This window comes from Dromaius novaehollandiae, chromosome Z (genome assembly GCF_036370855.1).
Source record: "Dromaius novaehollandiae isolate bDroNov1 chromosome Z, bDroNov1.hap1, whole genome shotgun sequence".
Lineage (NCBI taxonomy): Eukaryota > Metazoa > Chordata > Aves > Casuariiformes > Dromaiidae > Dromaius > Dromaius novaehollandiae.
This window is the reverse complement of record NC_088132.1, coordinates 62,100,735-62,122,936: the sequence shown is the minus strand read 5'-3', so window position 1 is coordinate 62,122,936 and position 22,202 is coordinate 62,100,735. Positions and strand designations below refer to the sequence as shown.

General features: G+C 35.1%; 1 protein-coding gene across 5 annotated transcripts in view; it reads left to right on the top strand.

Moving 5' to 3' along the window:
- LOC112987042 (importin-11) overlaps positions 1-21,057 on the top strand; it is a 107,309-nt gene extending 86,252 nt beyond the window's left edge. For all 5 annotated transcript variants that reach the window (XM_064502616.1, XM_064502619.1, XM_064502617.1 and 2 more), the window contains 3 exons: positions 2,361-2,456; positions 8,316-8,400; positions 20,704-21,057. In XM_064502616.1, the coding sequence (XP_064358686.1) occupies positions 2,361-2,456; positions 8,316-8,400; positions 20,704-20,868 (346 nt within the window). In that variant the 3' untranslated portion in view covers positions 20,869-21,057. The remainder of the gene's footprint in view (positions 1-2,360; positions 2,457-8,315; positions 8,401-20,703) is intronic.
- The last annotated feature ends 1,145 nt before the right edge of the window (positions 21,058-22,202 follow it).

The following is a 22,202-nucleotide window of genomic DNA, read 5'->3' as shown; positions in this document are numbered from 1 at the left end:
GAAAGAAGTAAAATGTTACTTATTTATGCAAAAAAAAAAAAAAAATCCTCTGCAAAAAAAGAAGATAACTATTAGGCTGCTTTCTCAGCCCGTTCTTTGCAGCTCTCAGGAACAGTATTTTGGGTTCTCAGCTTTCTCAGTTTCTTCTGGAAAGGTCAAAGATTCTTGGAAGTACAGCATACTCAGACAGGCCTCCCTGCATGCTTCTGTTATCAATTTGTAAGCATGGAAAAAACCCAAAGAGTCAGCGCCCGCTATGCCTATGGTATGTTTACGTTTTGGCTGCTTAACGTAACCCCCCTGAATATATTGACCATAATTAATCCTGTAAAACATGAAATGGCTATGCCTTCACTGGATTAGACGTCTGTACCCATCCCCGCAATATCAAATATCAAATTCCGATGGTGGTTAGGGATTCAGGTGGCTTGGAAGCAACAAATATAGCAACCAGGTAGCTGATAGTGACCTGTACTATTAAGTGGTACATACTTTCAGAGCATAGCTTACTTCTTCCAAGGGGCAGCGTGTTCCCGGTTGTGTTCCATGAATTCCCTGTGTCACCTGTTGAAGTGAACTTTAGAAAAGCTGTTTCCTTTCTTACATTGGAAAAATGTTAATGATGTTAATGACGTTTTCCTAGAAATATGTTTCAAAAAAAGTATGAGGCAAAAGAACTTAAGCGGAAGGTATGCTACGCAGAAATCTCTGGCTTAGGCAAAGACATCTTTATCTCTGAGGGCTCATTCTGCAGGCTGTTAAATAGGCACTATTTATTTTCTCAGTAGTGCTGTATGATTTCTAGATTGTTTTCTTGCTGTCTTTAGAAGCCCATAGAGATTCAGCCTCACAAGATTTAATGCTTTGGTTTTTAAAATGAGACAGTGAAGCTGTTTAAGTGGGAAAGTCGCTTTTAAAATGTAAACAGATACTCGACAACAACCATAAGGCAAATGAAAGAAAAATGTATCAATTTTGATAACTGATATGGAATTTTGGAGTTCCAAGTTTCATTATACAAAATCCAAGTTCATTTCCTGGCATTTTTCTGTATCTGAATTAAAAAATGGAACAAAAACAATCGTTTGAAAACAAAATAATAATTTGAGTTGAACCACAATGTTATCAAAGCAAATCTAAAAAATATTTTATAGCCTTAGAATTTTAACTTCATTTTTATTTTTTCCGAAGCATCTAGTGCTGTATAACGCCTGTTTTTCTGATATACATAAGATTTTATTGTAAGTCTGCAAAAATATCTTCAAATACCATAAGTATCTAATGTAAAAGTTGCTACAGTTTATTCAGTTTTTCAGTTTTGATCCTAAATATGAAAAGGAAATGAAGGCATTTTGAGAAAAATATTTGACTATGCACTTTTAAGTAAAGTATTTATATTATCAAAATGCAATATGCAAACTTAGTATTCCGGATCTTTAAACAGAAATCAAATGGAACCTGTCTGCTTCAGCCTAACAGGCAGCAGCTTATTTTGGGGAAAATTTAGCCTACCGTTCCAAACAGGGACTAGTAAGGTGCTTCAGTCAATAGCAGTGACCTAGGAAAAGAGTTGTAGTTTAGCACCACCCGTTAGGCTTTTTCTTTGCCTATAGCTGAAACTTTTGCAGTCTTCCCTGAGGTGAACGTCTTTTCCTGTACAGTATTCCTTAACCGTTTCGTAGTTCACAGACTAGGAATCCATCCACCTAAGTCCCACGATAGCATCTCTGTGGCATTACCCCCCAATGGCAGGGAATTTTGAACTGGGTAAAAATGTTTTTTCACCCTCCATGGGGAGTCATCAGACTGTGCAGAAGGGGGAAGAAGTACTCATAAGGCTGGACAAAGAAAGCAAGAGCGGAACGTACCTCTTCGGCATTCTGCCCTTTCCTCCAGGGTTTGCTTGTAAATTTTGCATTGAATAGTGATTGAACAAAATGCGTCGGATTGTTAGGAACAGAAGGCAGTACCCTGACCTCCCTGCTAGCAGGAGCATGCCCTCCACAATCAGTTTGGAAGTTCTGTACTAATATTTGTTTTTGTCTTTTATTCCACTTGCAATTACATCCAGGATTTCAACACACTATAAAGTTATTTGTGGAAGACCCTGGCAGACAAGTGTGTGGGGTTTTGTTGGTGGTGGTGTTTTTTTAATAGTTGACAATATTTGTTACGTATTTTTGATAACTTTAAGTCATTACTGTAGTTTACAAAAAAGAAAAATTTTGAATAGCTACCTGATAGCATGCTTAGCTGAGCAATAAGTAATGAAAACACTATTTGGTGAATGTGCCCTACAGTTACTGAGCTAATTTACTGTTTAGCTGGTTTAGCTAATTCACCTTCCTATTCTTTTCCAGTGTTATCCAAGATAAATTTTGTGGTATCATCAATATTTCAGTGGAAGGGCTGCATGATGTTATGACTGAAGATCCTGAAACAGGAACATACAAAGAGTAAGTGGAAAATGTAATTAATAGTAGTAGTACTTTTATATATATATATATATAGTGTTTCCATCTTGACTGAAGAAATACTGTAGGCAGACAAGACATACACTCATAAGAGTTCTGCTTTCACAACAGTGGATGTTATAGCAAGATAGGAAATTTTTGGTCCTAAGAAAAATGATTGTAATTCTGTAGGGGGAGAAAACACATTACGATGAGAATAATTTTATATTGTTCATAAAATTGCCTACTAAATGATGTCTCAACAGATTCATATGGTTGCCTATGTTTTTTGTTGCCATGACATTTTATATCTAAGTTATGATCCAACAAATGTGTGTATTTATAGGTGTCTGTTTAGAGTTTCTTTGAATATGACATCTGAGCTTTAACCAAAATCTCTTCCTAAATGCCTCAGCTTCATTGAGTGTACCCAGTGTACCCAATACTCCATGGCATGGCGATGAGTGGGTCCTATTCCACAAGAACCTTTCTTCCCCTTCAGTTTTTCCACTTCCTTCTGAAACTGATTTTTAGATTGATATAAGCTGATCTGCAACAGGGCATACCTCAACAGGCAGTTTCCTGAGCTGGGAGCAAGAGTCATTTTATGGCTGGTGGGGCCGGTGGATAGGAGTGCCCAGAGTACATGGCCACCAGAACCACACTGATTTATCTCCTGCTGCTTCCCAGGTTCTGGGTGGTATTGCATCAACAAGTTGGAGACATCAGAAAGCACTGAGTAATAAGGAATTTCAAAGACAAAGATCTAAATTTTGCATTTTCTCTGCAATAATTACATAGTTTTAGAACTATAGTAAGGCAAAAAAATAGCGCTCTGCAGGATGTCTCTGTGGGCTTAATATATTCTGATAACGGTATAACTTTGTCCTCAAAATCAAGCATTTTCTGGCTTGCAGGTAGTTACTTGGTAATGGAATAGGCTGTATCTGTACTAATTAATTAAATGGGAATGTTGTCTGGCACTGAAGCCAGCTGGCGCAGAGCAGCTGGCGTGCATGCTACTAAGCTCTCCTCTCCTCAGAACAGGCAGGCTGCACACACGGGTCTGCTGAGAATGGTCTATGGCTCATGCTAAACCTGAACTGTGCCCCACACTTGCTTGTGAAAGTGCAGGTTGACCCATGACAGGGATTTTTCTAATTATTTATCAGCATAGATGATTGAATTCTGGAGTCTGGGCATGTGCCTTGGCACTCTTGCTTGTTTACTGTTATAGACAACACCAGAGAGTCCGTTCTGTTTCTAAATGTGTTGCTTTGCCAGCACTTACTGAAAAGAATCTTCACAGAAAATAAATAAAACTTTGTCCCAGTTCATTTCATATTTTAAGGTTGAAGTCCCACAGAACTGGTCATTGTACTTTTCCAAATTCTGGGCATTGTTTTTTGCTTTATAAAATATAGGAAAGCCGAACCAGAACCAAGGATGCATTTCTGTTGACAGATACTGTATGTGCTGCTGTAAAATTCTGACATTTGTGTTACACATTTCACCATTATCTGAAAGTAAAGTGGCATGTGCTATTCTGGCCGTCCACGTTCAAGAAGAATGAATTTAAACTTGAACTCATTCAGAAAAAAAATAGATTGTGCACCCCTGATTACCATAATATCTAACTACGTTAGTGGAGAGACTAAAAGAAAACGCATGTTAAGTGTAGGAAAATTGAGGCTGAAGCAGTACATAACTGCAGTCCATAAATGAGGAAGAGGGGGTGGATACACATGCGGAAAGAAAATGAACTATACAAATAAATTAAATGACAGTGTTGGCCTAAGAATACTTGTGCAAGCTGACCATGAATATATTTAAGCTGGAAATTTGAAGAAACTGTTCTAGTTAGAGCAATGAGATACTGGAACCACCTTTTCAAATACAAATGCAAAGATAAAAATGCAGAGATTAAAGGTCTCTCTATGGAGTTACTTCTGGATAACTTTCACAAATGTCTTCATGAAAGTTCAGTCAACCTTTCTTCTTATTTTGAGTTATTCAAGAGGCAAAAAAACCACTGGCATCTAAACCAGTATTTTTCATAATTTCTGTTTCCATACTTATTACAAAAACAATAGTTAAAATATGCATATTGCTGTGCATATTGTTACCTATTGATTGGGCGTGGAGCAAAAAAAAACAAGGTTAAAAGATTTCTTATCTGCTTGCAAAGGTGCTTTAAATAAAAGACTGTAGAAGGTAACTCATTTCTTTCCACCTAAACTTCTATTATTCAATGTCTTTCAGATTTTTAGCATCTAGAATGAGTAGTAGTGATCATACAGGGCTTTCAAAACCCCTTGTTTAGATAACTCTTTCTCAGAGCAATATGAATGTAATGAGAAATATGAATGCAATGAGAAATCATTGCCAGTTTTTCTAATATACAGTTTTGGATATGTGCCATTTTTTTCATGTTGATAAGATGCAGAGTGCTTGTATTGCACTTACTTGGAAAGATTGAGAAATTCTAGTTAGGAAGAACAGATTTTTCTAATTTAAATTTTTTAAACCCACATAGTCTGTTTTCTACATGCAGAAATATATTTTTAAGCCAGAATTTGACCTAAACTATATCTATTTACAACATGTCTTTTCTGAAAATTATTCTTACTGAAGGATATTTGAATTGATCTGCACAGCCTAAAATGGTGCCTCATTTTTTTTGATTCTCATTTTATTATTGGAAAGTAGTCAATGAAAGAATTTAGAAAATACATTTTAATGTATTTTAAAATGTAAAAACATTGTATTTAATTCATTTACTTGACTAAAATCATTATTTTAAAACAAACTTCTTCATTTTAAGAGGAATGCCCTTTTCCTGTTTTTGAAATGTCCATTGATTTTTTTCTAATTTAAAAAATGTGATATAAATAGTGAATCTATTTCTGAAGATAAAATAATGTAAAAGATATTTAATTCAATATACCTACTTTTGTCTATTCCCCAGTGTGCCAACTCTTCCTCAGCTGCTTGAATGAGAAAGCAAAATTCTACCCATAAACATTTTCATGTTTACAACACTAATGAATATGCATGAAAACTAAAATCTGTCCTGTATGAAGGAAATCAAAATTAAATAGAACTTGGAGAGGGAGATTCTCCAAAAGGTCATCACTGAGAGTTTTGCCAAGGCATCTCTTTTCTTTTGAGTATGGGGTCTCCGTTTAAAAAAGTGACTTGGGTTGATTTTACAACTTTAACTTGAAAAAAAACAAATGTCATTCGGAATCATTAAGCACATGTATCCTCTTCCTGTGATCAGATAGACAGTATCAGGTACAGGAAGAGATTGTTTCTTTTGTATATTTTTAACCTCTTTTTGGAGAAGTAAAAACTACTGTTTTTCAGTGACAGTGAAGGTATCCTCTCAAGAAGTCAAAATCTGTTTAAATGCTGAACTATCAAATACATCTGGTAGAAAAGTAGATGATTTTAAAAAAAGAAAAGGAAAGCTTGAAAAAATAGTGTGCACTGGTTTGAAATGTGGACTGTTATCAAGATGCAGATTTGTGAAAAAAGGCATAAAAGTATTGTGAAGTAGAAATGCAGATGTTCATCTTCTAAGGAGTCATTTATTTAGATGTGAATGAAACACAGGAGGACATTGTTTTGCAGATGTTGTAAGAAAATATGTTTGTAAAATACTTGCACTGGCTGAATATTTTCTGCATTTTTATATCAGTAGAGGTTATTTGAATATCATGGCAGACTAGTTGGTTTTTTTCTTTTTTTTACATCAGTACCAGGCACCCAGGAAAACAGTTCTATAAATCTAGTAGGGGATGGCTACTAAGAACAGTGCCATTTCTGGAAGTTAATATCTAACTTCTTTCCAATATTAAGAGCTAGTTTGTCTTGCAGCAGCAATATTCATTCTAAAAGGTTGTCAGATTTTTAACTTTATGAAAAGTAACGCTGTGTTTTCAATATAAACTCATGCTTTAAAAACCACATTATGTTCTTCGTCTTAATGATGCTTGATACCGCTGTACTGCACAATTCAAATATATTCAATATAAAAAGAGTATTTTGTTTTGCCAAATGTAAATAAACTGCTTTTTCAGTATTACTGAATTGTTGCTGTGTAGTCTGCTTCTCAGAGATGATTTGCTCTGAATTAGAGTATATTAATGTATGAAAGTAAAGTTACTGGCAAGCTCTTCAGCTGGACACAGCTTTTTAAGTAACCCTTGAGCAATGTTTTCTTCTGCAGCTTTAACTAAAATTTCAGCCTACAGTAATCACTAAGGACAAGTTTACTTGCCTGTGTCAGTATACCAAGATAGTTGTTTTCCCCATCTAGCATAGTTCCTATTCTCAATTAAGAATAAAAAATCTTCAGTCATTTGTAGCATCTCTTAAACCTTTTTGGTAGCCTGGGTTGTACTCTAGTGTAGCAAGCTTATCTTAAATTTAAAAAAGAATGAGGAAAAGCTTGAGGTTTTTCAGCTGCTATTCAAACAATTTGTTCTTTATCATAGCTTAGCATAATTAAACATGACTGCAGGGTGCACCACTCATAGGTAAAGCTTGGTGGCTTTTTGTTTGCTTTATTAGGCAGTTGTACTTGGAGCATTGAAACGGAAATCAATTTTTAGGTTCTTGTTATAACATCTGCTAAAAATGTGGAGCTTTACGTGTCGTATATGTTCATTTTTCTTCATTTATGTTTGCTTGCCTGAAATTGTGTTAGGTGTCACCCTGTAAGCAGAAGCTTCTTAGTTCATCATTTCACTTTTATGAGAATCAAATCACTTTTTACTGCGGTAGAGCAACTCAGTTGAGATGTTTATAAAATTCACAATCCTGATGCATGAAACACTGGAATACTATGTCCTTGTTACTGAATTGAACTTTCAAACAATATTAGTGAAACATTAAATATGGTAAGCCATCACAAATTAGGTGGGTGCATAAAAAGAGAGAAGGTTGCTAATGAGCAGGATTTTAATCATAAGCTCACTTTCCAGCCTTACAGATGGTGATTCTTATCTAAAAGTTGCACATCTTAAGCATCTAAATTCATTTTACTTTTAAGACCTTTCTGTGTTAACAGTCTTTGTAGAAACTTGGTGAGTTCCTGCATAGTTGCTGCAAACTGAATCTACCTGTTCAGTTAGTGAATTTAACTGGAAAGGCCTTATTCTTTTACTATATATGAATCAATTTTCAAGCAGACGCATCAATCTTTTCAGTAGAGAACTGTCTAATACAACTGAAATTATAAAAGGCCCCACTGTATCTTAACAGAAGAAATTCTAGAAATCTATTGGCAATAAATTAGATGTCATGAAAAGTGTTCTAAATATAAGTTCATGTGTTTTCTTTTATGAAATTGTAATCATAATTGTAATAAAAATAGCCTATTGTTAAAAGCAGCGCTGGTTTATAAACAAAATATGTAATACACACACATGCTACTTCCTAAGGAGCCAAGACATAAATTATCATACTGTTTTTCTGTCCACCAGTGTCGTCACCCCGAACTTCAAGAGTTTATATATTTTCTAAATTTCCACTGAAGGAAAAGCAGGCAAAACTTGGCAGCAGCCATCTGGCTAATCACGAATATGTGGTAGCTCACCAGACAGCATGCCCATGGTGTTCTACTTTTTGGTATTTGGGAGTGTCGTAAAAGATGTGGAGGGCTACTGAGGTTATTACAGGCAACACAGGACATGCATCTGGGTTCCTTTAGGGTCACTGTTCTCAGAAAAACTGACCTGGTAATAAAGGTTGCCTCTCTTGCATCAAACTGTGTCATATCTGTTCTTTGAAAGTGCTTTAAAAATAATTTTTAATGATAGTGCGTGTTTAACCTATTTTTGTTCCCATTCTTAGCTGCATGTTGATGTCTCATTTTGAAGAGCCCAAAGTTACAGAAGATGAGGAACCTCCCACAGAACAAGACAAAAGGAAGAAAATGGTAAGTTTTAGATATGTTGTTCAATTTTAGAACTGATTATATAATTCACTTCTGTCAGCCTAAATTCTTTGCCTTTGGATTTGGTTCATCAATTATTCTTGGAAAATTCACCTCTTGAATCAAAAAAAAAAAAATGCTGTGATGAGAAACTTCACAACAATTATGATGCTGCCAAAGGAAATATATATTCACCAAAGTTGAATGTTTTAATACTAAAGATACCATAATCAGGGTTTATTTTGAAAAATTTAGGGACATAAACTTGCTGAAATGTCATGACAGGCCAAGTTTTCAGATCTTCTATTCCTTTTGAAAGCACTGTTTTACTATATTATATTATGTGTCTTATTGAAACATCTGTTGATTTATATGTTTGCATGAAACATTTTTCTAATATAAAGAACTCTTAATAAAGAGCATTGATTTAGATTGACATATCTGGATTAGGAATCCTGCGTTATAGCCATTTTTGCCTTACCTAAATGTGAATGTTTCATCATTTAACCTATTTTTGTGAGTGTTAAGGGAAACTGGTTCCTCACATTTTGGTAACTTGCATAGAAAACTTCAGTGTACAAATGCTGTGGCATAAAGTTGAGTCTGAAATCTTTGTCATTGGATAATGGGAAAAAGTGGAATTGCATGATTCAGTAGATTTGTGTAGCCCCCTCATACATGTTTGTTTTAACTGACCAATCTGTATCCAAAGGAAGACTTGTGGACCCCTCTTTAGTAGTTCTTTTTGACCTTTGTAGGAGGGGAGGAGAGCTTCAGTGATTTTTAGTTGTTCATTTCATTTCTTACTTTTTAAGCTTTTGGTTGCTTTTCATTTGTTTTTAGGCTTTTTTTTAATTAATAGTTTTTTTTAAAAGAGTTAGATTCTTGCATGTACACTGGTGCTATTGGTGATGCCATAAGAGAAATTCCTAGTGTCTTGAAACTTCTGATTAAAAAAATATATCTGTATATTTATATATGTAAACATTGTTTTCCCTGATTCTTAAAAATGCATTAAATAGTTCAGCAGTTAAATTGCTTTTAAAAGAATGATTACAATCATCTGTAGACCCTGTTATATTTGGTTGAACTTTCTTCCAGCTTGTGGGCTTAAATGAAATTTGCAGCATTTCTTGCAGAATTAAAATTTTCATTCTCATAGTGGCTTTGGATAATCCCTTGAGAATCAAGGCACTTTTTTTACAACCAGTATCATTACAACCTCTTAAATGGTCCAGTGCACCAGTATTATGTTGATAAGCACAGTCATAATAAAGGAGCTGTTTGGGAGTCACATATAATACTGAGTTATTGTCCATATTGTTTTCATTTGTGATTAAAGAGAAACGGCTATGCTTCGGTGATGATGAGCCAGAGCCATTGAGGGCATGACTAGGCAGGTTTTAATTTACATGGGAAATGCCCTTGAGCCATATCACTTGCTTTCCTTTTTTTCTTTAAGGAATTGCTTGTGACTTCTTCCCCTACTGTTCTTGAATATCTTCTCAGCCTTTGTCTCCGTAGAAGGTTTACACAGAATAAATTGTCGTATATGAACACTGAAGCTTCACTTTCATTTCTGATTTCTCTCATATTGTAGACAGATCTATTTCCGTTCTTACTGTTTTCTAGTTTTCCTAAACATTATGAAAATCTTTTGTTTTTCTCACTTCAAGCCTGTTTTGTAAGAATGTCTTTCTTAATTTCACTCTTCTTATTCCCATACTTAGCAGATTATTCCTGATATATTTCAGACCTGAGCCTTCTATACTATGGTCCCTGTGTCTTTCATGTCACTTTTTCAGCTAACTGAAGTATTCACCATATTCTTATTCCTTTGTATAACATTTCTCAGAGCTGTTAAAGTAAACAAACTCTAGTTGATATGAATGTCTGCTATTAATTAGTTCTGAACCAGCTGAAATTGCTTGGTATAAAATTTGTTCTGGATGTTGCAGAAATTGAGACAGCTGTTTAGTTCAAAATGGTACTGATCAGTCTGATAATAGTAGTAGAGCTGTCAAATAATAGCTACAGTTGTTAATCATGCCCTACAGGCACAACTAGTATTTGATTTTTTAAAAATGGATTAAAAACAAAAAAGCACCTGGGACCATCCCACCCTCCTGTACTAGAAGTTCCTTCCTCTATGTGAGAGTATCAGCATTCAAGCAGTTCATTTGACATTTAGAACAACTGCCGTAGCAGATATGGCTGGTGAAATGAGGGTGGGAACAGATATCTGTGGTGAGAGGAGGAGGTACAGGAACCACCTAAAAAGAATCTGCAATTGATTTAAGAAAACGTCTGTTCCCCTGCCCTGCTTTGTGCCTGCAAGAGGTGTCTCCCCTCTTAAATATTCTAAATGCTGAATCAGCAGTTTGTATGGTAGGGCTCAGAGTTTAAGCCTTGTAAAATAATAATGAAAAGTTAAATGGGATTATCTTTTTGAAAATAATAATGCACTACAACTTTAAAGGCCACTAATGTGAGGGAAAAAAAACAAACTGGCATGGTCCATGCTAAGTATCACTTCCTGATGTTTGCACAGGATCTAAATATTTTATGTTATTCCTTTTTCCTGTCGCTGCTTTGTCTCTTGATTATTTTCCACATCTTATGATTACTAAAGGCAATAATAGCTAAACAGTGTATTATAAGTTTATGATAATTTAGTGTAACCTATGTTTCTAGGGACTGTTGTTTCATTTTCCTTGGAAATTTATTTAGAAAATATGAATAGATGGGGTGTGATTCATGACCTTGCATTGCATATAGTATATAGACCTTCTTTTATGTGCCCTTAACATATATGTTTTTAGTAACTCCAGTATCATTGTTAAAAAGGGAGTTAAGCTTGTTCAGCTATATATTTGAAACTAAGGAAGGGAAAAATGAAGTAAAATTTTTGTCTAAGGAAAATACCTATCATTTAAACTTGAATTATCCATGCTGGTATATGTTTCAGATAAAGCCGTATGCAAGTGTATAAGCCTTGGAGTTTTTCTTTTTTGCTTTTTAACCTAGTATGGAAGGTATGAGTCCTTACTTTATAGATCCTGAAGAAAATAAATTGAGTTATAAGCCAAATGACTAAATATTATGTGATAGTGTGATTTATTAAAAGCAATACTTTTACAGCATAAGTAGTATTTTTGCTGTGTATTTTGTTTTGGGTATAATTTCTATCTGTGCAGCTAGTCTAAAAATGAATCACAGATCTAATCCAAAGCCCATTAATATCTATGAAGAAACTTTGATGTTAGTAGACTTTTGTATCATCGGTTCCATTGTGTAATCTTATATCATTCGTTAAAAATAAAGGGTATATTCCTTAAATGATTTTTCCAGCCTTTCCCAAAGCATCACAATCACAAGATACTTGCCATCACAGTAAATATAATTTCGTGCCCATCATTTTTGCTCCCTCTTTAGTATCAAAATATCCATGTTTAAATTGAAGAGAATCTCTTAAGGTCTGAAAATCTTTCCAGCACAGAATTAACTCAGGACATTCCCAAAACACTTTTTTTTTCTCAGTTTAGGAGATATTTATTACTTGTTCTTGCATTCTACATACCATTGTGTTATTGCTTGTAGTGATTAGGTCACCATTTTCATGCTGAATAATTAATACATGATTTGGTATTGCAAATTGTGTGATTTTCACATTAGCATTGTCTGAAGATGTTGAGGATAGAAACCCACCTAAAAAAAAATTGGTTTAAAACAACTGATAATTCTGCAGAATTCTGTTGGTTCTGGTAAGTGCAGTTGTGTGGGGGGTTGGGGGGGGACGGACAGTTGTTGTCCAAAACTTGTATACTGCTCTTCAGTCAAACCACTGTTTAAAACTGATGATGTGGCAGAAGTGTGTTATCAGTCCGGCCCTGATAATAGGCACAATAGGATCAAATTGTAAAGTAGCTAGATTTTTGTTGCTGTTATTAGAAAACTGTTCCAGAACTTCAATATTCTAGGGATTTTACTAAGAAGTATTGGCTTTATTACCAGCTATGTCGTGCCGACGTACATTGTGCAGGGTAAGCTGGAGACATTTGGGTGTGATTTTTTTTTTTCCTGTGAACAGTGGTTCAAAAAAACAAAACAATCATTTTGAAATCTTTCAGTAGCTTTGATTTCACACTGCTTTTCCACCATTTTAAAAAAGAGATTTAGACGTGTAGGGAGTTCAGTGCTAAATTTTACGTTTCTCAGGTAATATACTGATAATTGAAAGTAAGTTGTGACATGAGGTCACAAACCTGCATCACGTATTATGCAGGTCATTGTCCGGGATATAGCTTTGGAGCTTCTGCACCACTTGAGGCTAGAAATGGGGTGATTCATTCCACAGAGCTGGTCACTTAGCAGAAGATTGGAAGGGGTCTCTACTCATAAGTGAAAACTGCTTAGAGTATAGTGTTGGCCTAAAGGCAGAATGCATAACAGATACTTGTGCTGTTATGTATTTACTTGAAAGAAAATCTTCTGGCAGTATGAGTTAGTATCGCTCATAGTATAGCCTTAAATATAACTAGTGATCTTTTAAAACAGTTATTTATTGTCATAGCAATACGAACTGTACAAACATACAAGGACATGCAGTCTTTGAAGACCTTACACTCAAGGGGTTAACAAAGCAGACTGAGGAGGAGGAGTAAGAGAGGAGGAGGTGTTCAACAGGCAATGAAGTGAGCAAGTGTAAATGTAGGTTCCTGTAAGTAGTTGTGTATAGAGCTATTTATGCTGTATACAAATTACAATGGAAGTAGAGTGATTTCTCTAAACTACATTCAGTAGCCTCTTTTTCAAAAGTTATTTTTCAGACTGGAATTATCCAGAATTGAAAAGACCCTGCAGGCCTTCTTCTGTCAGATATAAGCGCTCAAACATGTAAAAGGGACCCCAGTTTCATTCAACAACACTGTGTTTTTAAACACCCTTTAAGTAAACCAACCATTTAAAAATAATTTACATTGATCAAAAGGAAAAACTTCTAATTTGAAGAAAAGATGGTGCCTGAATAAGGGGTGCCACGAAGCCTTGTAAAATTGATTTTGTGTAAAGATGCTGAAATGCAACAGTAATAAGCATCAGTATAAAACTTGGATTAGTAAACTAAGGCCCTCCACTGCTGCCACAACAGAAGAGGGCAGCTAATAAACACTTCAGGTCCTGGCATGGAATTATGTAGAGTGTGAAGAGTCATGTTTGAGAGGTATAGAAAAGGTGAGTAGATCTTAACACACAGCTTGGGGAACTTTCAGTGATCTGGACATCCCCTATGCCTTAAGCCATGTCAGCTCTCTAAAACAGCTTTAGTTTCAGAAGGTACAAAGATGACTTAGAACAACATTCACATGTCACCAGCTGGACAGCAAATTGTGTTCTGTTTTCCACAATGCATAATCTCACGCTGTCTCTCACTTAAAGACCGGGCTTGTATCTAGGCCTATGCGTGTATGATGCCCAGCTCAGCTGTAGTTGGTGCATACCACAGCAAGATAATGCAACTCGACAATGACACCTGCAACATATTTAGCTCTAGTATATTCTTTTTTATGTTCCAGTGGTACTGCCCACATAAGTTAAAGCACATTTGTGAGGCACATAAGTGCTAGTAACCCTGTTGTTTAGTATATTGAGTTGGCAAGCAGGATGAATGACAAAGTGCTGAAGATTAGAAATGATTAAAAAAAAAAAAAATTGTTCAGGGTAGTCAAAACTAAACTCGATTGTGATCTTGATCCTGAGTGACTTTATGATACAACAACAGAAGATGGCAAATGTCAATAAATGCAAAGTAATGCATGTGCTGCGAGGAAAACAACCGTGCTATACACACACAGTAATGGGATCTGAATTAGCTGTTATACTTGAGAAAATTTTGGAGTCATTGCAGATTGTTCTCTGAAAATGTTAGCAATTGTTGAAAGGACAAAGATGTTAGGGATTATAAGGAAAGGAATTGAGAGCAAAACAAAAGCAGTATTATGCTAGAAATATCCATCGTGTATACACAGTCAGTATTTCAAGCAGTTCTACTCATCATATCAGAAAAGAGATGGAAGAACTGGAAAAGTTAGAGGTTTGCTAAGAAGCAAGGAATCATTTCCATATGAGGAGAGACTAGACCAGGCTCCCGTATTTCTTCAAGGTTTTCTGAGACCAAAGTATGTGTAGTAAACTTGATGCATCCTTCTCATACTATATTTATTGTAAGTGCAGAGATCAAGTGGACTTTATTTGTGCTTGTTGACATGTCTAGGAATTTGGATGTGCTGAAGTTTGCCTGGCACTTGCGTTGGGATTGAACTATCTAAAATGGAAATCCCAGAGACTGGAGTTTGGGTGGTTTGTTTTTAATGCACTCACAAATGCACACAATCTACATGAGATATCTCTAAGGAAAAAGAGGGGCGGGGAACATAGCTAGAACATAGCTGTATGTCTATATAGGTATAAGGTATATGCCTTACCTGAACAGGCTAAAATTCTTTAGTATGGAAAGTAAAAGACTGATACTGTAGAATCATGAACTGAATGGCAATGACAAATGAACGTCCTATAACAAATTTCTGTCCCTTTTTACTAGGCAACAGGTTTAAAGCAAACAAAAGGAATTACTTTTTTAATGCAGCATGTAATTAAATTGTTGAATTTATGACTGCAGGCTGTTTGGAAGCCCATAAATCTAGTTCTTTTTTCAATCAATTTAGACAATTCAAGGAGGATGAATATATTGATGGCTGTAAAGTTCAATGATCCAGCTGCACTTTCTGGCCCATGAGGATTTTAGTGTTGACTGCAGAAAGTTTGAAAGGGAAGAATGACTCTGTGCTGCTTCCTAACTGCCCAGGGTTGGAGACAGAATAACGGATATAGTAGGCTCCTGGTCTCACCTGTACAGCAGTTTTTACATGATGCTGCAAGAAGGAAAGTCAGGTAAATGATTGGCTGAAGGTGTAATCTTTTCAGAAGTGAAGAAATTAAAATTACTGTTTACCAGGAAAATTGATAATCTTATTTCATGTATTGGCTACAGCAGTATCCCCTTGCTTTTTGAATGCTTGTTATTCCCGATTAAACAGATGCTGTAGTCATTATTTTAGTTCATAAACATTCTAAAAAAATTCATTGTAAGGATTATGCTGTTTGCCTTTCCTAGTCCATCATTTTTTATTTGAAGTGAGGAATTTTGAAAGCAGTCAGCAATTTCTAACCCTGCAGTACAGACAGGAATTCCTATTTAGCAAAAATTTGCTATTATCTCAGTTAAGCACCTGTTATTGCTGCACATCACAACTGAATTAGTTCTGCTTTCAAGAAATCAGATTAAATGTGCTTCTCTTTGTAAGCCTATCTTAACGTATTATGTTGTAATTAATTAGGACATTAATCATTCACAGGCCCCATCATCTCCAGATCTCAAAAGACAAAAACCTCCTGAGATAGCATTTAATAGTAATATTTAATCAAGAGTTATAGTTGCTGAGATTTTTGTTGAGATTCCTAATGATCAGTCTGCTCATTTGCAGTATATCTCATGAAAAGTAGAACCTTAAAATTAAAGTTCACTAGAACTTCAGAACTGTGGGGTTTAGTTGGGCAGCCAATTTGCCTGACATTGGCATGGAAAAGAGTAAACCTAACATCAGGACAATGTATTTTAATAACCCTGAAAACTGAGGCTTATTTTGCAACTATGTGGCTAAATGTAATGTAATATTTTACAAATGTTGAAAGTAAAGTTAAAAAGAAAAAAGTAAAGAAATTATTTTTGTGCTTATACAACTGGTTGAAAGCTTAAGGTATTTAGAGAAAAAAAGATGTATATATACATTTCATAGCACAGATTATATATATATATATATGTATACGGAGAGAGAGAGAAAAAGAGAGAGATCATAGCAAATAATGAAAAAAATAAGGCATGAATTGTAGAGGAAACTGAAATACCCTATCCACCAGTTCAAAGATAGTTCCTTCATGCCGAGAATAAGATTTAGTGATCTGATAGAAAGCCGATTATACCAGCCACTCTACAGGGTTTTTTTCCAATGTTCATTGTCAGGACGACTTTAACAAAAGATATAAAGCAGCTTAGAGCACCTTTCTGTACCGTGTGTTTCCTTGCCAAACTTCTGTTTCCTACCTTCAACTGTTTTGGCTGTGAAGCTGTTGGAGTTTTTAATTTGAAAATATGTATTTCTTGCTCTTCTCAAACTCAGGAGTATTTCAATGGAAAATTGTGGCCAGACTGTTAGGAATACAACATACTTACACATATATAAAAAGGTGGTCCGTGATCCAGTGTTTACAGCCTGAGTCGTCAGTGTTAATTTTGATGTGGTCGTGTTCCATGCCAGACTGATGTCGGATGTTCAGTACTTAGCAAGCCGGAGACTTAATTTTGAAGATGAGGTTTTTTTCCCTTAAAATCAAATACAATAGTCTGAAAATGTCTTTAAGGTCATCTCTTAAACCAGATAATATTCTAATTTTGTGATAATGAAGATAGCTCATGGACTAATTACTGACCTGTTAATGTCAAAGGACTTCAAAAAAACATACATTGAACTGTACCTTCATACTTTAGTGGAATTCTGTTGCATTCAGGGGGACTTTCACTGAGGCAGCTTTTTCTGGGGTGTTTAAACTTGAAGGATTAGTATATTAAGTCTTTAAGTCTTTTCAACTCAAACACAGTAGCATTGACCAAAAGTCTCATTTGGCTTAGAGATACTAGATGATGCTCATGCCAGCAAGTGTTAATTGTACTACAGAACTCGCTACTGGCCTGCAGAATTGCTGTTTTGAACTGTTGGGGATGGGTTTGTGCTTGTGATAATAAACTAAACTGATTTTTCTTAGTTGTTCACTTGTGCTGATAGAACATGTGTTGCACAATAGTACATCAAAAGTGTTTCAGTTACTGTCATCTGCAATGGGAAGACCACATAAAAAAAATTACTAGCTTCATTGAAATACTATGAAAAAGAAAATATGGAATTAGAATGGTTCTGAAATCAAAACAATTATGTGCCCAAGTTGCAGGGCATAGAGTGGCCTGTTCTTGTAGTAACTTTCTGCACCATCCAAAGCTAACAGCTAAATTAGGAATAAAAATATTAACTTTGAATTCTGTGATATATTAAGTTTTCTCATATTTCTCATTTTGGTTATTTTTTCTGGATTAATTGCTTTTCAGTAGTATTGCACGGATTGTTCAGAGGAGCTCTGGAAAGGCATAGTCACCTGCCATGATACCGCCTCTTTATTATGAGGCGCTAGAGAGCGCTCTGACTTGAAGTTCCAGTGAGGCTTGTAAATAAGTAAGGATTCAAATCCTTTAGCATGAACACGTCACAGTACTTTTGTTCAGAACTTGAAGACGACCATTCGGATGCTTACAGGCCTAGTATATTCTAGCAGCTTGTTAAAATTAGGATTTGAAAAGTTGAGGCTTATTAGTGAACTAGAGCATTGGTTTTAACTATAGGACAGGCTTTGACTTGAAGTCTGTTTCTTCTTTTAGGTAGCGGAGGAATAAACTCTAGTATGGAATTGCTAAGTAGAATTTGTTTTGGTAGAGTAAGAAAGTAAGCTGATATTTTGAAGCAATTTGTTTTGACTTTGCACACACTAATATTGAGTACTTTAAGGTTTTATGGTAGGGTCACATAAGTCATATGTTGTTAACTGAAAATGTAGATTAGTTGGTTTGGGGATAAAAAGGTTGCTAAAGAATGGCTTTTTGGAGCTGTCTGCCAAGGTGACTGTGGTGCATGCCGTTTATCTAGATTCTGCTGAATCAGGGTCGCAAGAATGAGAACACTTGTCTGCGCAATTTTAATGCTTGATTTTCTGCACAGAATTCCCTGCAGTAATTTTGTGTATGACTGTTTACAGGTATAAAATTACTGAAACTAACAAATAAATTAGAAATGTGGTATGTTTCCCAGATTATAATTCTTTTTTAACAAATGCAGACTGTTCTGAAATTGATTCTTTCTGTGCTTGGCAAGACAGTGTGTTTTACCCTGTAGATCTGCCAAAGCAATATTACAAGAGGATAAAAGTAACCTTGGCAAATCTTGTTTACAGTAGCTAGAGCTTACATTTTTGTTAGTGTCTTTCAATGTGAAAAGCCTGTTAAAAATTTAGAGATAGGATTGTATTTACTGAGGAAAAATTACTATACAAAGAATGCTATGCTATTATCACAATTAGATCCCTTTGCAAAAGACTGCAGTGTTAGAAATAAGTAATAAAAAGATGATATTTTATCTTTGAAATGTAAAATAGCTGGGGAGTAGAAAATGGTGAAGGATCAAAGGCTAAGATGATAATATTAGGAATACTGAGAGGATGGTTAAGACATTTACAACATGAAAGGTGACCATAATAAGAAGGAAGAAAGAACTTGCCGGCACTGATAGATGATGCTAAAAAGTAGTCTGCTTATTCGCTTCACTTGTTCAGAAGAAATACAACTTCAACTTTTCTTTCATGACAATTACAATGTTTTTGTTTCTTTTATTTTTGCTCTAGCTTTCTTTGCTTTTAGTTTTATCTTAAAGCACTAATAGGCAAACATAAGTGTTTATAATGTAATAAGTCTTTATATTTGTTTGTTTCAATCACTAAATCCTCCCTGTTTTGACTGTAATATTATTAAAAAAAAACCCTAAAGCTGTAATGTCTTCCACTCCATATTAAACCATATCTAAATAATTCTTTTTTGTATTATACCAGAATAGAAAGGAATGGAAAGGTGCCATGAATGTGCAATGTGATTTTTCTTGGAAGAATTTTATTATTATTATTTTACCAATTTTTCCATGAATGTTTGAAAAATTACATAGCTGATCTGGTGAGAGTGACCTAAGCTTACTACTGCTGAAGAAAAATCAAAACTTTGGCTTAGGCACTGGACAGCTTATGTTTTTATTGATGATGTGTCTATGTTCAAACCCATTTGTCAGTCCAGGTAGTTTATTTAGTAAGGCATACTTCCTATATTACGTTCCTGTTTAATACAAACTCTATGTGATGCTAATTGTTTCCCATGACTTCTAGTCAGAGAAGAATTTAATGCCTTATTTCTTAACTCTGATTCAACCCAACGAGGGATTTTATGATCTTAAAAAAAAAAAAAAAAAAAAAAAAAAAAAAAAAGTGGGTGTTAGTTGATTGTGTTAGATTTCAGTATCTTTTGTCTACAGTAATAATTCTCTTTATTGTTTACATAGTGGCTGATAAGATAATATTGCTAATAATGCAGTAAACTTATGCCATAGATGATGTGTGAAATAAGAATGAGGAAATACAGGCGGAGCAGTTGTGCAACTTTAGTATGCCTCAATTCTTTTGGAGATAGCAGTGTAGCAGGGTATTACAAGCTCAGAAAAGTCTCTCATTTCAGTGGCCTTTGAGGTCTAGCATCACATGGTTTTCTGACCTTCCAGCATAAGTAGTAGTGTTGTGTGGTTTTGATACTAAGACAAGCAGAACATCTCAGGTCTGCAGTAATTTCCTGTTTATTCAACATCCTCCTTTATGATACTCCAAGCTCCAGGTGCACCCACCCTCCCACCGACCCACAAGCATACACAGGTGCCCTCTTCATCCAGCCTGGTGGATCGAGAGACAAATGCCGTGACAAATGCCTCTGGCCTGCCCACACCTCTCATTATCAAGACAGATATTCTCCCTCCCTCCAAAAACTGTGTGATTAATCAGACTTGATTATGTCTTTATGCATCAGGAAAAATTATTTTAGCTAGTGTTGTTTAATGGTTAGAGAATAGGCCTGAAATTCTAAATAAAATGGATTTTTATTTCCAGCTGTTTCTGTTGTTTGTCATATGAATTTAAATCAGTTCAGCTTTTTTCAGTGTTTTGTTTCCTTATTAGTAAAACCAAATTGATTATACTCTCTGAAAACTTTTAAAGTACTTATCATGGTAACATCTGTTGGGTTTCATAGGACTGATGGGGAATTAACAAAGCAGCTTTGAAATCTCTTTATCTTATAAAAGAGCAAAATTTTATAGCAGTTTGGGTCTGTGATTTGAAAACTGTTGTTTCAAATAGTTTGAAACTGCCATCTGTTTTTCATCTTGGAGGTAAATTTGATCTTTGCTTTGTGAGAATTTCTCTTGTTTCTCAGCTAAGTATAAAGAAAACAAGATCTTTTGTTTCCCTGGCTCAGGTTATAGAAGAGATGAGTAAGTCACAGACTATTTTTTACTGTGTGTGTATATATATATATATATATATTTTTTCTTGTTTCCACAGCTTGCATTGAAGGACCCTGTACACACTGTGTCATTGCAGCAGTTCGTCTATGAGAAGCTAAAGGCACAGCAGGAATTACTGGGAGAACAAGGTTTTCATGCGCTTATGGAAACTGTGGATACAGAAATAGTTGCACAGCTACAAGAATTTTTACAAGGCTTCTAAATAAGCAGAAACAAGATTTTTTTTATGTCCAACTTCCCTTTCAAAAAATACAAAAAAATGAAACTTTAGCCTTCCTTCTTGTATGGAAGAGCCTGTTGAAAGTTGAAAATAACTTGTTTAAAAAAAAATCCTTGAAAATGTTTTTTCCTCACTGTAAGGTTGAAGGAATAAATGTAAATTGGCTCCTGATTAGAGTTTACAAACTTGTTTTATGAGTGTGTGATTTTCTGTGCATGGCAAATGGTGGATTTGCATAAGGAAATATGTTTGTTTTTTTGCTTCCTTTGCTGTTAGTGGAAGAAGCAAGGTTTTTGACTTCATCGTTACATACTCCTAACATTGAGAAGCGGAAGCTGATTTTGGAGTTTTTTTATGCAATGGTAACATCTTGATTTCCCTGCCTTACACTTCTTAATTGCTACTGATGATTTTTTTTTTCCCCTGCAGCTGTTTAAGTAGGGGAACTGTTACAGCAGGAAACACTAAGTTTTTAATTAAATTTAATGTTAAACATTATATGCACACACAAATCTGTATACGCCTAAGATTCCCAGGCTTAAGGAGTTGAACAACATTTTTTCCTTTCAAAAGAATAAATTACCAAATGTGAATTTTCCCTGAAGCTGATAGGGTGTGAGTGTACTGTAGGTATTTAAACTATCAGCCTTGGTAGAAGTCAGATTTAGGGTGTATTTAGCATTGCTGAGTAAGTGTCCTTTTCATAGGATGAAGAACACCATCCTAAACCTATTGAGTATGTTTGATTTTAGAGAATACCCTGTAGGATGTAATGAGGATAGCTGACTGAGGAAAAAATGATGGAGAAATCTTGAGGATGGTTGGTGATTCAAAGGAAATATTTTTCCCATCCCTCATTACTATCTTTATTCCTCAATAGGGAAAAAAAATGTTGGAGGGAAGGTGAACAAGGGAAAAGTTATTCTTATCCAGTTCTTCTATGTTGACAGACCTAGTTTAATTTTGTGAAAATTCTGGGATATCAAAATGCACAGTACAATCTTCTTATAGATGGCTGTGTACTGCATGTAACTGCGAAGTCCTTTGTTCCTCTGAGTTACAGAACTGTACTACAAATTCTGATGCTTCCAAAAAGACAAACAGTAAAGTGTCAATTAGACTTTCCAAAGATACCTCACTTCTGACTTAATTTGCACGCTGTTACTACAGTATGTAAAACTACCTGTAATTTAGAGAATGATGCTCTCCTCCACTTACCTTATTGGACCTATAAGGAATGATTGTGCTGCCACATAGAATAAGTCATTATAACTCTTTGTGGCCTTGATTTTTTTTTTCTTCTGTGCTTTAAGATT